We start from the raw sequence: 15794 nt of genomic DNA on the forward strand, positions 1-15794 counted from the left end.
GCCATGGTTGCGGGTCCTCTCAAAAGAGCCGATGAGCTCGGCTTCCAACAGAGCTTTGATCTCATCATACTTCTTCTTGTGTTCAGGAGGGAGTTCTTCATACGTGATGGGATTGGGAGCGAGTTCTTGATCTTGAGCTCCAGACATTGTCGCAGGGGACGTTGTTGTCGAGAAGTGTCCCACCGGGCGTGCCAGAATGTGTTGTCGGTCGAAACCCACCGGCGAGCAGCGACATGCAACACGAAGAGCCGGGAGGTCACCGGAGCGCTGGCAGGCACTGCTCCCTCGTCGACGGTCCGCAATTCCGTCACGCGCCCGAAGATTCCGGAGAATGTTGGGCGTGCCACCTGACCTATACCCGATCAGGAGGGTGCGAACGTGCTCCAAACAGTTTCCTGCGTACAAAGACACGTGTAAACGTAAGTCCGAGCCATAGTCGGCTCCCCGGGAAGACTCTTGCATCGGCTTTAAAGAGCCGATCGAGTCCCGGTGTCAGATTAGATCTATGTATCTGATATCAGTAGATGAAGCATATAATTATGAAAGCTGCTTCTATTAAATCTAACTAATCTGATCTACGATGGTAAAAGCTTCACTGCTAGATCGGAACATCCTACACGTGATTGGGCCTAATGAACGTGATAAATAACTAAACCATAACAAAAAACAGAGGGCTAAGAACTAGCAAGAGCCGATTTCCGGATCAATTCCCTGTTAAGACTAAAGCAAAGCATCTAACACATCACCGGATCTTCCAATCCGTTTGCAAGGCCTAACCTAACAGATATTACGCCAACTCTTGAGAATAAGAGCAAACCATAACAGATCAGATCTACTAGACATAAAAGAAGCAGGGTGTTGTCTTTACGTAGCTAACAAGATAGTATAAGATGATGACATGATCGCGTAAAGACAACGTGATATTCGTAGACAATTAGCAACAAAGCCCGATAGATCTACTAAAGCTGTGCTACGAATATCAAGATAACTAGCATTACTCGCCATCAAAAACGCTTCAGTACGAGTAATACCAAGGTAAAAGCAAGAACAACGCTGCCCTGATCGCGAGAAGCGATCAGGGCAGCATGGCGCTTACTTGGATGAAACCCTAGGATTAGGGGTGGCGATGCGCCGAGATTGTTGTTTGCGAGACGTGATGACGTTCTCCCTTCATGAATAACATAGGGTACATATTTATAGTCCGGAGACTTGGGAAACAATCTAAATTAGTCTTGTCCCGATCGGACTCTATCTCTAATCTTAAACTAAATCTATAGATACATGGCCCATGTGGCCCAAATGCTCACGCAGGAGCCGATTTACAAGCCTTCTTAATCTTCTGCTTTAAGCCCATCTTGCTTTCGGCCCATAAATTAATCTTGTTAATTTATGGCGATAACAGAATGGGACATCAATACAGAGACCATGGATGCTTATGTTGCAGAAATTCAAAAGCTTGAAAACAAATTCTCAGGACTGGAGATTCATCATGTTATCCGCGACAACAATGTGCCCCCAGGAGTCTTTGTGCACGAACTCCATCATCCATCGGTCAATCCCTAAGGCAATACAAACAACCACACAGGACGTAGGGTGTTACGCTCTGGCGGCCTGAACCTGTCTAAATCTTTGTGTTCCTTGCACCATCGCGTTTTGATCACGGCGAGTCCCTGCCTACAATCTACCACCTCGGGGTACCCCTCGGTGGGCTTGGCGGTAAAACACCGACACGATGGTCTACGTAGAAATTAGATAATGGCTCCAAACGGCTAGTTCGACTTGGTGGGCTATATATACGCCACCCCCCGGCCATTTAAAGATTGCTGGAGACTTGAGACACCCCATACACATCCAAGAACACCTCCAAGCCGTCCAAGAGCTTAGTGATCATATCTTTAGTCCTTAGCACACATTTAAGAGTGTTAGTACTAGGTTAGCTCCTTTGTGAGTGAGACAGCAAGGTGTAGTGACCTTGTGCTGTGGTTCTTGAGTGAACCAAACAAGATTTCAGCGCACCGGCACCTTGGAGCATTGGTGGCTCACCGGCAACATCAACGACCCTCCGGATTGGTGTGGAGAGGCGTGGACGACTTTGTGCAGGGGACGTGGAGACCCCCATCCTTCATGGAGAAGCTCCTTAGTGGAAAATGGGATCAAAGCGACCGGGTGACTTGGTGTCCTCGGAAGAGACTTGATTGCCGGGAAGCGATACTCTTAGTGAGTGCTTCAACAACGTGGATGTAGGTGTGCCTTTGTGGCTAACCGAACCACGGGATAAATCCTCGCGTCGAGAGCTTGCTTCCTCCTATCCCGCTTTTACATTTCCCCATTTCATACTAGCTTCCTTGTGTGCCTTTACATTTATAGAGTAGCATCTTGATAGGAAAGGCTATAGGTTGCTAAACTCTTTTGGGATAGGGGTTTTACACTAGAAGAACCATAGTTGTAAATTTAGATAGCTTGCTTTAGTTTAATATTATGCAATTTTGTTGGAGCCATAGGTTAAGATTTTTAGTTGCCTATTTCACCCCTTCCCCCTCTTAGGCTAGAGCACCCGATCCAAACTTTCACAAGGTGTAATTCTAGTTTTCTGAAATAGTTCTTGTAATGTCAACTTTTCCTGACGTTTCCATTTCATTTGTTATTGTAATTTTCTGACATTTCTTATGTCATGTTTCTCAAGCATGCCATTTAGTTTCATATTTCAGTAGTCACAGTGCCTACAGCTAAAATTCCAGTGGTTTTTATACTATCATTTGTATGTCTGCATGGTGTAATTGATCAAATGTCAGGTTATGTCATATTTGGCTAACATTTTTCATATGATGTCTATGTTTGTAGATGTATTTCCACCCACCATGTTCATTTGAGAGGCATTATGTTCTCATCGCTAGGGACATCCACACATAACTTTCCATTGAGGGCACTCAAAGCAAATTTGTAGTCAAAACAAATGAACAAAATTGTGTTTAGTATTGTGTGCTGCGACTTCTGATTTCATTTCTGAACTCAGCATTTGTGACTGAATTTTGAAGCTCTATTCAGGCTTGTGTTCTGAAGTTTTCATTCCTTTTGAGAATTTGATTTATTAATTGCCAAGTTGATGTATATTTAAATTTCATGTGTCAGTTACATTCTTTAGTTCTAGGGTTTTACATTCTGGTGTGACAAATATGTTACTTGAACTCAAGAGCTGCATGATTTTAATATTTCAGATTTGTCATTAAAATGTTACATTTTTAATCCTGACTAAAGGAACTTCATTCTTCAAATCTGTTTATGCTCACAAGACTTATAATTAGATTTGTACAGCTATGTGTTTTAGTAAGAATCGAATAATTAACCTGCTTTTCAAACCTGAACCAATGGATTTTAATCCTGTGGTTGAAAAATCGGGTGTAGATATCCTCTGAAACACTCGATTTTTTCTGCTGCGCTAATCATGTGATTTTTTTTGACGGTCACCTTTGATATATTGATGGGCTTTTAGGCAAGCCAAAATGCTACAACATTTGGAATTCAGCAATTTTACAACAGTCCAACACAACACAACACATAGATAGGGAGGACAACAACTTTTACGGATCAAGATACAAAAGTAGGACACTCGCTAGAGAGACGGCCACCAAGCGTCGATGAGAGCCACCACCGAACAACATACTCGCCGGATTCACCGTGGCCATTGCACCTCCACACCACCCCTCGTAGCTACGCCACTCCGCTGTCACCCTCCATCTGAGGGTCAGGCCAATGAAGAGGGGACTAAAGGCGGTGGGAGGGGCGCAAACTACGGCTCACCGAAAACGACGATCTCCCCTTGGATGCTGATGGAGCCACCTTTGAAAGCACATCCGGGCTCCCACGTACCACCATCCAACGCCATGCAAGGGGAGGAAACCTCACAGGGGGATGGTGGAAAGGTGGGAACACCTCCCGGCATAAAATTTGATGGTACCACTAGCAAGAAGAGCGCCGACAGAGCAGAGGCGCCAAATGGAGGACACCCACGTGACTCACGATGGGAATCCACAGCTTGTATCACCCTTTCACCAAAACCAGCACTAGGGAAGCAAGCGCACCGGCTTCAGGAAGGAGCAGTCAGCAACAGCACTTGGTGGGAGGGAAGTTCGACATCGCCTCCAAGAAGGGGAGTGGCACCCGTAGGTGTCACCGATGTCTCAACAAGACCAGCGCAATGCCGGACTTAAGATTTCCTTTGCGGTTTCCCGCGCCCACCCGTCACCGTCAGACCTGCAAGTAGGGGAGCGCTGCGACAAAGCCTCCAACGAGGAACGCAACACTGTAAGTGTCGCCATTGCCGGCTGGCACAAGCCAGGCAAGGATTTCTCCCAATGCTCCCGCAACCACGGCCATGGTAGGCAAGCACAACGGTGCCAGCATAGGAGGCCCAAAAGCTCTGAACGGCGACGAAGGTACTGGCTCGCTGAAGTCCAACACAGGAATGACAGAGGTTCACCAGCAGCTTGGGGGGGGGTCGCCGGGCGACCCGCCAGACTGCTCCACTGACGGAGCTGAGCGGGGTGTCCGAGCAAACCGGAGCCGCAAGAACCCAGCCCCACACCCCCACAGCTCCTGCGGCCGGGAATGGGCGGATCGTGGCCACCGGCGACCTACCGGACCGGCTCCACCGGCGGAGCGGAGTGGAGCGGCCGGGCAAGACACCAGGCTCACCGGAGCCCCGCGCAGCACTCCACCTAGGCGCCGGCACACGCAAGATCCGGTTGGGAAGGGGCCGGATCTGCCCGCCGGCGACCCGCAGGACCCGCTCCGCGCGTGGAGCTGCACCGCGAAGACCTGCTGGTGAACCGCTGCACCACGAAGACCAACTCCGGGGGCGCCGGATCCGGCCTCCGGGACACCGGATCTGCAGCTCCGGCCGCCGCCAAACCTGACGCAGGCCGCCGCCGCCGCCTCCAATTCTGACACCGGCGTGTCGGTGACCGGAGGCAAAACGAGAAGCCTAGGGCGCCGCCGCGTTGATCCAGGCCCGGCATCGCCGGATCCGGACACCAGGGTGGCAGCCCTGCAGCCCCGGGCCGCCGCCTCCAAGCTCGGCGCCGGCGCCCTAGGCGCCCTAGGCTGGCGAGAGAGACGTGAGAAGGCCCCGCCGCCGCCTTCCTAGCGGGAACACGGACTTCCGGTGCCCAGCTCCGGCGGCGGCGAGACGGAGAGGTGGCCGGGAGGGGGGGGCGCCGCGGCGAAACTTGGGGCGCCGCCCGAGTCGCCTCCGGGGGGGGAGACGACGCGGGGGGGGTGAGGTCCCCCCTTTCCCTAATCATGTGATTTGATGTAACAAAACAATCGGGTGAGCATAGACTTCAAAACACTCGTGTTTGGTTAGTCAGGTCCGATTCTGACAACACGCGTGATGCACGGAATCTTTATGTCTCCTCGCTCCAGCCGGCTATAAGCAAGACACCCCAGCTACCAGCAGCTCGATCGCACAGTCCCAAGCTAGCTCATCCTCACAATGGCCCCCAGCTCCTCCACAAAGCGGCTTGTCGCCATCGCAGTCGTGACTTTCCTGCTCGCCGCCACGTCGGGCCACCGGCAGCCGGTGCACCTGCGGCTGTACATGCACGACGTGATGCGCGGGCCGGGAACGACGGCCATCCACCTCATCCACGGCGTCGGGCCACCGCACGACGTAGAGCGGGGCGCCTACTTCGGCGACACGGCGGCGATCGACGACGTGGTGACGGAGGAGCCCGACGCCGGGTCGCGGGCTGTCGGTCGGGCACAGGGCACCTACATGCTGGCCTCCCAGCATGAGGAGGTGCTCACCGTCGCCATCACCGTCGAGCTCACCGCGGGGCCGTACAACGGCAGCACCTTCTCCGTGGCCGGCCGCGTCGGGGTGTACGACGACAAGGCGGAGGCCGCGGTGGTCGGCGGCACGGGCCGGCTCCGGCGCGCCGCCGGCTACCTGACGTGGAGGATGGTCGAGCTGGTGGTGTCCGAGAAGTACGTGATGGTGGAGCTGGACGTGCACATGTCCGTGCCGCCGGTGAGCGCCGCCGGTGGCAATTGGTGGTCATCTCTGCTGTTGCGGTCGATTAACTAATAATATATAGCACAATTAAATTAAATATGCTCGATCGTGGCAACTGATCGTGCATCTTTAATTTTGCGATCGATCGAATAACACAGCACAGATTGCAATCTTGGCTGAATTATATTGCTGGTCAATCTTGGCTCCTCCAAGCTATTAATTGGCTTGATGCATGTGTTCTCCACATCATATCCATCCCTTGGCTTCGCCGGCCGGCGGTGGAGGGAACCGGAAGAAGAAGAGCAGGGAGTAGATTTGGGTGATGACAGGTGGGGCTCACATGTAAGCGAGAGAGAAGCTAATCAGCAAGGATGATAATACAGGCAGTTCGCTCCTGACGAGTGTTGCCGGCAGCCGGTTGGTCGGAGCAGAGATATGCACACGGAACGAGAGCATAGGGGGTCATCAAATTATCCATGCAATGCATCAATAATAACAGATGAGATGAGATGAACAGAGCACAATGCAGAAAATAAGCAATGGGCGATCTTTGCTAGAACTAGAAGGTGACTGCACACCTGGCACCGCTGCCTGACATTCATGTTTCGGCACCATGTTCTGCAGTCTAGATAAATCCTCAGAACAGAGCACAACGAAACAGAGCATGGGAACCACTACTATCTAGTGATCTCATATTCTCGTCGCGCACCAAAACAGAGCAGAGCAGGCGTCTTAGTTGCACTTAGTTGCAATGAAATGCTACATCAGTTGCCCTGTATTAGAAAGAAACAGAGCGATCGACCATGCATTCAGGCACCGATGCTCTGAAGTCTCACGCAAAATAACTTCTCGACCTTTTTCGTCCCATAAGCAACACTCATAATAGTGAATAAAATTGAGCCGTCTAGGAAGGCCTCCAGGTTCCAAGTGTGCAGAAGCCAGACATCGTAATAGTTGTTAACCAACCAAATCTAACCCACAGACGTGGCATTTCCACGGGAAACTGAGTAGATAACATCACTAAATACAGGTTCGAGTTGTTTGGTACTGTCCATGGGTGAGCAATCTAATCTCTGCAAATGTGGCGAAGCTCCACCAGCAACTTATCATTTGCATTAACTCAAATCTTTTATCCGGTTCGTTATTCATCATCTGAACCTGAGACAGAAATCGAAAAAAATAAGATTAGAAGAAGATGAAGAGGTGAGCAATCTAACAAACGCAATTAATTTTAGAATAAAAATTTTGCTGTCTAGTATGAGACAAATATACAAAACTAAGATTAGAAGGTGGAAAAGGGGGTTATATTGAACAACAGGAGTCAGGCTGGGCTTATATACCTATTAGCACTGTCAGTCCAAGATCCATCATCCGAATCTGAGGAAATAAACCGGGAAAAATAAATGCAAATTAAGTTTAGAAGAAATGTAGAAGGGGAGTAGCAAGGAATAACAACAGGAGCTAACTCACCTTCATCTTCAATTAAGATTGTAATAAAACAAAGCGGGAAAAAATGGCACAGGGTGGGAAAAAACTAACGCAAGGAATAAGGACAGGAGCTAGCGCACCTTCACAATCAATATACATCTATACGTATATTATGGTAGGGACGATTGGCATGCATTTCAGCTGCATGCCTCAATGCAGCCTTGGCTTGCTCCGCCTCCTCCTTGCTAGCGCCTTCACATCGGAGCTCTGCCAAGACCTCCTGCAGCGATGGCAGGTTCCCCAGGCCCAAGTCGAGACCACCATCGCTGCTGCCAATTCCGCTTGCCTCCCGCACATAAAACAACGGCAACAGCCAAAGCTCTCTAAGCCTTGGCATAGCTCCTTTTTGAAACACCACCGGCCATACAAATTCAAAGAAGTGATAGGATTCAAGGCACGGGAACGAACCAGGACTAACAATTAACCCCTGAAGGATTCCCAGGTTCTTATTGTCCACCATCAGCCATAGATGGCGGAGAGCTGGCAACCTCCCGAGGATGTCGAGATCCACCTGATGTAGCTCCCTCACGGCAATCCATAGGCAGGTGAGAACCGGAACAAACGATGGGTTCACCCAAGCCGGCAGTGTAGAAAACCAACAGATGTTTCTTGCATCCAACAAACGGAGATGTCGAGGAGCGACCCAGGCATCCAATCCACCGATGTTGCATAGCCAACGATGGACTGCTATTTGTAGTTCCTGAATCTTTTGTAACTTATGTAGGCACCCCAACAGCTTGTCGTTCCACTCGTCCAATCTAATATGCAGCAACCTCAGTTCAGTTAGCTGGCCCAACTCCTTTATAATATTTATGGTGGACCCATCAATGCATAACCATGACAACTGCTCAAGGCATGTTAGGTTTCCAATTCCATTTGGCACTCTTGTAGTCTTGTCAATGTCTAGGCACATCAAATTTCTTAGCTCGACAACACTTGAAGGCAAGATGGAAATAGGATTGCTCCTCACATCCAATGTTTGTAGAAACTGCAGGTTTCCTATTTCTTCCGGGAGCTGAGAAATATGCGTAGAATATAGTCTTAAGTACCTCAACTGGTATAAATTTCCAAGGTACTTAAGGCTATCAGTATGTGAAAGGTTGCAATGCTCCAAATCCAGTACACGTAAAAATCGGCAGCTGCCAGCAGCCGGCACTTGAGCAACGGCTGCTGGGAAGATAACAACTGACCTTGCATGTTGCAACAAGTTTCTAGTAGCCTGAGCCATCACGTGACTTTTCTTGCCATTTTGAAGGGACAACCTCCGAATCGTACTTGATGGAGATGTGCTATCGATATCACTTAGTATGGTAACAAAGTTTTCCTCGCTTGAAAAGGAACGGATAAGATCGAGCATCATATCATGTATGCGACAACTCTTTACCATGACAGTGTAAAACTTATATATCGGTTTGATCATACTTCTGTTTATGAGCTCATTGAAGTAAAACTCTCCTATTTCAAATAGACTCTTCCCCTGTTTTTCCCATTGGATAAAACCTTCAGCTATCCACATTCTTATCAAGCAGTCCTTGTCAATTTCAAAATCTTCAGGAAACATGCTTACATATAACAAGCAAGTCCTTAGATGGCATGGCAGCTCATAATAGCTGAAAGACAATATCTTTCTCATATTCTCCACATCCATATTGTTTTCCATGCCAGCACCAACAGAATTGTACACCTCGTACCACTCCAGTTTATTTCTTACTTTGCAAGCTAGCCATTGTAATAATTGCTAAGGGCACACCATCACATTTCTTTAGTATTCTGTCAGATACTTCCGCAAGTTCATCATCAGGACATTTTTCTATTTCTTCATTGTTGTCTTTGTTTTCGTTACCAAATATTCTTCTAAAAAATAGCTTCCGAGAGTTGTTTGAAGAAAGGGGTTTCAGCTTGTAAGCACCTCCAGCTTGTTCAGCAATATCAGAAATACGGGTAGTTGTAATAATTGTGTATCCAACTTTATTATCAGGCAAAGCACATCTAATCCTTTTCCAAACTGAGATATCCCATATGTCATCAACAACAACGAAATACCTAATCATATCACAAGTTATTAGAAAAAAAAACTTGTGATTTGAGGATGGAAAAATGTTCTAATATTGTTCATATACCAGCTAGATGAAAATTAAGCTAACTGGCATGGAACACTACTGGAGATTTAATGATTAAACTAAAATAGCTAGGGAGTAGCTGGATTGGCAAGTCCGTGAACAAAACAAGTCCACCCAGAATCTTTGCCAAAACAAAATGTAGTCCAGTCAGGGAATTATTTGCACTTAATAATGATGTGATAAAGCTTAAGTGGTGGCGTTCTACCATTTAATGCAGCCGTGCATGAACATTTCATTAACCACATGTAGACTTGTACTTCATGTGTATAATTGATGAACGGAGTATTGTGAACAGAGGGTATAAATTATCAGTGGCTAAAAACTTCATATGTATAAATTGGCGAAAGGAGTGCTTTCATACCTTTTGTCCTGAAGGAATTCTCTGAGTACTTTTATGAGTCGACTCTCATCCAATATTTCTTCATTAATGCTCTTGCCAAAATCATTGAGTAAGCCCTTGAATAATCTCTTCAAGTCAGGACTTTGAGACACAGAAACAAAAGTACAACAATCGAATCGTGCTCTAATCTTTTCATAAACCGCATTAGCAAGAGTTGTCTTTCCCAGGCCTCCAAATCCAACAATTGAAACTATCTTTCCTTGCTTCATGGGAAGGTTATCCCCTTGTGTCAAAAAGTTATTGATGAACTCATCCCTTGCCTCTTCAATTCCAACAAGCTCTTTCATCTCGGTGTATTGAGTGAATAAACGAGGGTCGACAGTAACAGGTTTATCAACACCAAGGTTGACCTCGTACCTGCGCCGCCGCTCGTGCACCTCCATGACGCGGCTCTTGATCTCTCTTATTTCAGTAGCAATCTTATGGCGAACCTTTGGCTGCATCAACAAGTGGAGGCTCCTATCAATGACCTTTTTTAGCCCGTGCTGTTTGCCAAGCCCTTTATCCTTGCATTGCACCATGAACGTGTCAATGCTATCCTCTATGTCATAGGATAGCTCCCTCACATTCCTGGACCAGATCTTGTCATTATTGGGAAGCTGCTCTGCCGGAGTCCTGGAGATGTCCTCCAGCGCAGCCTTCATGCTCTCAAGCTCTTCTTGCAGGAACTTGATCTCCCCCTTCAGCCCCTTCTGCAGATTGTACTCCCCGGCGGCTAGACCAGCGAGCTTCGTGATGACGCTTGGCAGAGCCCCCGTCACGACTTCCATGGTTTTTTGCCCCTAAATAAACGAGTGCAAGGATTGAGATTTTTGTGTATGTTCCTCATTACAGCCTCGCGGGCAGCAATAAGCAGTGTCGTGCAGAGTTGTAAAGAACAACAGATGGCGAGATGACACTCACAGGTCGATGCTGGTCGGGTATGGAACTTCCTCGCCGGGTCAGGCTGCCCGCAGCTCGTCGCCAATCGAGCTTGATTGACTAGAAGTCTCTGCTGCCGTGGGGGAGGACGGAGAGCCTGATGGTACGCCGGGGAGGCAAATAATGGACGAGAGAGACACACAAGGCCACTGGATTCCCGCACGGCCTGTCCTACACCTCAGGCCAATTGCTGCAAGCAGCTCTATAACAATGGAAGCTCTTGCAAAAGCGGGGTGGAGAATACCCTTTTCCTATGATTTTTAATTATGCATAATGCCTTTTGCTTTCATCCTTGCACCAACTAATTATAGGAATCTTCTTTTCTCTGAATGCAAAGCAACGCAGGGGTCATCTGTTCTGTCCTGCTGTGTCCGTCTTGTCACTGTAGCAAAAGACAACGTCGTTGTACAGGTAAAATAAATTAAATGAAATGAAGTGCGCAGAAATTTTCTTCGCCGTGAGATAGGCTTTAGATAATGTTATGTATTTATTGATCATATATATCTGATTTGCTTAAAGCATGTGCACTAACAAGACGAATCTTGTTCCTTTTCCTTAGGCCAAAGTGAAGTAGACAGGCCTTAGTGGAAGATGGCACATCTTCTTTGCCCTGATGCTCATCCTTTCCCTTTACAAATCTCCGCACATATCATTTTAGTGGGGTGCAGTGCACTGGGACATATTCTCGGAGGTAGTGGTATGCATGCGCTGAAGTCTGAACTCTGAATCCGGCCGGGTGGCAATGGAAGGAAAAAAAATCTCACTAGCTTTGTCATATGCAACGGAATCAGTCATCACACTGCACCAATCTGTCCCTGCCTTCTAAGTTCCAAAGTGTAAGAACCTGAAGCAAACTTCAGAGCTGTAGTTTTATTCCCTCAAAATTTCTATAAAAAAAAGACTCCAATGGTTGGAGTACTCGCACAGAACCTGAACCTCTGAAAACGACGTTCCATGTGTTACAGGATCATGGTTGGTTTTTGGGTTTTTTGGGTTCACAGTGCTGTGTCGTTCCTGAAACAACCCGAGTTTCCGGAAGAAGAACCCGAATCCCTGTATCATTGTGATAGTCCTTGGATCAGTAGCTATCACATACATAACTCATTTCAATTAGATATCACAGACATACAACACTGAAATTCATTACATAGATTTATTTATTACATAACTCAGAGAGTTGTGGTACGAAAATCAGAGTACAAGCCACTTTGGGCTAAAGGAAAACAATCAGAAGTCAGAAGCGGTAGCTATTCTTCTGGGCATTCTTCGTCCTGATGTCTCCTCTTCACATGCAGCTCGGAGTGTAGCTCAAACCGTCCTTAACTTCATCTTCAGGCTCGATCCGCAAGTCGAATCCTGCATCTACCAGACTATCCCCAAGGACGGGATAGGTTCACGTCACCATCCGGATGCAAGCTTTAAGTGGATGCAATAAGGTATAAAAGTAGCCAAGGGTAGGCTGAGGTTTCCTATGCAAGCACAAGTATATAATATAAGTCATCTGTCACTCTCCGATACGGGCCATACCGGCACCGGTCAAAACCCGGGCGGTGCAGGAACTCCCTCTCCCTGCACCTCATCTGACTCCACAGGGGGAAGTGGACTAGAGGGAGGTAGAAATCTGGGTTTACTACTCTAGATGAAGTAACAGAAGAGTAGGAATGTACATGACCGAGTACGCGACTATATGTATAGTTTTCACTCTGCAGGGGTTGCGCACCTGTACCCACTCGCCCCATCGCCCGCCGATCCGTCGACCGACTGACTCTGAGGCACTGATCTACTGAGAACGAGATTAACCGCTACGGCACCATCCTGTCCCACCAGGTTGGGATGTATCCTCTCGCAAGAGGTCGCCCTGGAGTTGTGTGGCCCCACCCCTTGCCATCCGGAGTTTGTATAAGGCCCATGCTACTCCAGCATCGGGCCTCCCCTGCACATACCCTACCCCTAACAGGTCTGGTGACGCTCATAGCTAGCTCGGACCGGGTCCACCCACATAATGGATAAGTGGTGTGCACGTTTACAAAATCCCACAAATCATAGTTACCGCATATGTCCGTAAGAGCTGGGGCAAGCAGTCCTCCGCAGTGGTCCGCCAAAGGCACCCATAACATGTATTGCCTCTCCTTCTCTTCTCTTCCCGCACCCGCCACAGGTGCTCCCCAGAATGTGCCCAATACACATTCCCGGCCAGTAGCTTGCCCCCGCTAAAATCCCTATCTCTGGCTCCTCACAAAATGGGTCTCATGCATGCCAAGACTATCATAACATGGAATTCCCATACCCATTCTCTCTCATAGTAGCCAAAGCATCCAAGAATCAATCAAGGTATAACAGGGATGCAAGGAATACGGTATATAAGTAGGCTATGCAGGCTTATCTCTCACACACACAAGTATAGCATTAGCAATTCTAGCAAGCAATGCCTAATAGGAATTCAAGTCATAAATGGGCATGAACCTGGTAACTCTTCGTAGTCCTCCGGGGTCTCGAGGGCTTTTCGTAGTCCGGGACGTCCTCTTGGGTCTTCTGGCGTCCGAGGCGTCGATCAGCTCCTTCTCGCAGGGACCTAATCGTAATTACGAATTACTAAAGGGACAAAGTGCAAGAATGCACAAAACTACAAAAATAAGATCCAACTCACAACAAAACCTACTCTAACGCGTAGATCATGATTTTAGAAGAATTTTATGAAACTTGTTTCATTATTTTCGGAGCTCCGGTTCATTTATTATGAATTTTTTAAGCTTAAAACAATTTCTAGAATTAATAAATGATTATCGAAAAAGAAAAACAAACAGTCAGTGACACGTGGCAGCCTCTGGACGTGTCCCGTGGCATGCTGACGTCAGCACGACGTCATCCAGGGGGTCGGGTCTGATGACGTCAACAGTGGGCCCTGCTGACGTCAGCATTGACCGAGTCAACATTGACCGTTGACTGGTCAACGGGTCCGCGGCTCAGGGGTCCATGTGTCAGCCACTAGGTCTCACCGACAGGTGGGACCCACGTGTCAGCGTCGGTTTAAACAAAAGAAAAAGAAAAAGAAAAAGGGAAAGCTAACGGGTTCTTGGGCTAAAAGCCATCTGGGCCGGCTCATTCCGACTCGGCCCAACGGCTCGGCTTCAGCTGGTAGGCCGGCTCGGGTTGGCTTGGCAGGCTTCAAAGGAGATTGGGCCGGCTCAGCTTGCCGGGCCGAAAGCAAGGGCGGCGGCCGATCTTCTCTTCTTCCTTCTCCTTTTCTTCTCTTCTCCCTTCTCCCACTGATGCTCCGGTCCCGCGCATCAGCGCTCCTCCTCCGCTCTTACAACTAGGTCCTACGTGTCAGTAGCTCATTGGATCTGGTGTGGCCAGTACCGATCTGCTGCGGCTCATGCCTGAGTGGCCGTTCGTGTGTGTGCGGGTGTGTTCGTGCCCATGTGGCTCGGCTCACCGCGACGCGACATCACGGGCGTGCGCGCATCCACCCGATGCGGCGGAGAGGCGGGTCAGGCCAAGGCTCAGGCAAAGCTTGATGGCGGAGGTCCTCCGGTCGGCGACGGTGACGAGGTTCCAGGCGGCGGGGTTCAAAGGCAAGGCCAGGCTGGGCTCCGGGCTAGGTTACGCGCGCAGGCGCTCGGGATGGTGCCAACACGGGGCAAAGTACCAGTCTTGGGCGGCGGCGAGCGCGTGTGAGTGCGCTGGCGCGTTCCAGGACGGCGGAGCAACAGTTGGTGGCAAACAGCGGCGAGGCTCGGCGCATGGCAAGGCCAAGCCTTGCCTTGTGGTCAGGTTGCGCTCAGGGTCGTGCTAGGAGAGGGAAAGGCTGGCCTTTGGGCCGTGCCGATGTGCGGTGACGGTGTGCGCGACGCGTCGCGGCCACGGCGAGGCATGGCGCGCGGTCATGGTCGGCAGGGCGGCGGAACGCCGGTGCCAGGGGCGTGCGGCTATGGGGCACCCGTGCTTGCGGTGTCTGGGTGTCCCTAGTCTGCGGCGGCGAGTTGAGATGTGCGGGCATGCGCGGGACACCGGCGGCGAGACGCGCGTGCACGTGGTTCGGGCTCGTGCGAGGCAAAGAAAAAGGGCGGCCTTTTGGCCATGGTCCATGCCTGGGCGCCGGAGCTTGGCCGTGGAATGGCCATGGCGGCAGACAGGAGCGACGGCAGGGCAGCGTGGTTAGGGTGATGGCGCTCGGCTCCTACAAGGAAACAAGGGAGCGGTCTAGGGTAGACTAGGAGGCTCATCGGCGGCGTACGGCGGCCGGACAGCAGAACAGGGATGGAGAAGGGTGGCGCGACGGTGTCTCACCAGCGGGCTCGAGGGAGAAGGGCATGGAGCGGTGGTGAGTCGAGGCCGGCGAGTCAAGGTTGTGCCGTGGCGCGCAGCTACGTCGAGGTCGTCGTCCCGGCGCCGGCTCGGTGAAGCTCCTCGGCGACGATGTCCTCTGACGGTAGCAGCGGCGTCCTCCTCCTTGGCCTCCACCTTGGCGCGACAGCGGTGCTGAACCCCTCCTCTCCTTCTTCTCCTTCCCCTTCTTCTCCCTTGGCTCCGAGCTCTCCTCTGCTTCTCCCCTTCTTGGCCCTCTTCCTCTCTGTTTCTTGGTGGTTGTGGCGGCGGATGAGGAAAAGCAACCAGGGGCCGGCTAGGGTTTCGCTGCGGTTGCGGGGACTCTTATAGGCGGCCGGGTTAGGGTTCGGCTTGGTGCGGGTGGCCGATTGGGCGCGAACGCCGAGGATTGACGCCGGGATTGGGGTTGCGCGCGGAGGGGTACGTGGCGGCCATCCGGGCTTCTCCGCTTCGCGCTCGGGGTCGCGGGGTGGTCAAGGCGCGCGTCTAGGTGGTCTCCGTGCCTTGTCGCGGAGCGGAGGCG

At 50.1% G+C, this 15794-nt stretch overlaps 1 protein-coding gene and 1 pseudogene across 1 annotated transcript; one reads left to right on the forward strand and one right to left on the reverse strand.

Moving 5' to 3' along the window:
* The first annotated feature begins 5387 nt into the window (after positions 1-5387).
* Positions 5388-6185, forward strand: LOC120645001 (pterocarpan synthase 1-like). Its single transcript, XM_039921745.1, has one exon. The coding sequence runs from the start codon at positions 5492-5494 to the stop codon at positions 6083-6085; it is 594 nt and encodes a 197-aa protein (XP_039777679.1). The 5' UTR covers positions 5388-5491; the 3' UTR covers positions 6086-6185.
* A 544-nt stretch (positions 6186-6729) lies between these two features.
* On the reverse strand, positions 6730-11294 carry LOC120644997 (annotated as a pseudogene).
* Positions 11295-15794: the final 4500 nt, after the last annotated feature.

This window comes from Panicum virgatum, chromosome 8K (assembly GCF_016808335.1).
Source record: "Panicum virgatum strain AP13 chromosome 8K, P.virgatum_v5, whole genome shotgun sequence".
Taxonomy (NCBI): domain Eukaryota; kingdom Viridiplantae; phylum Streptophyta; class Magnoliopsida; order Poales; family Poaceae; genus Panicum; species Panicum virgatum.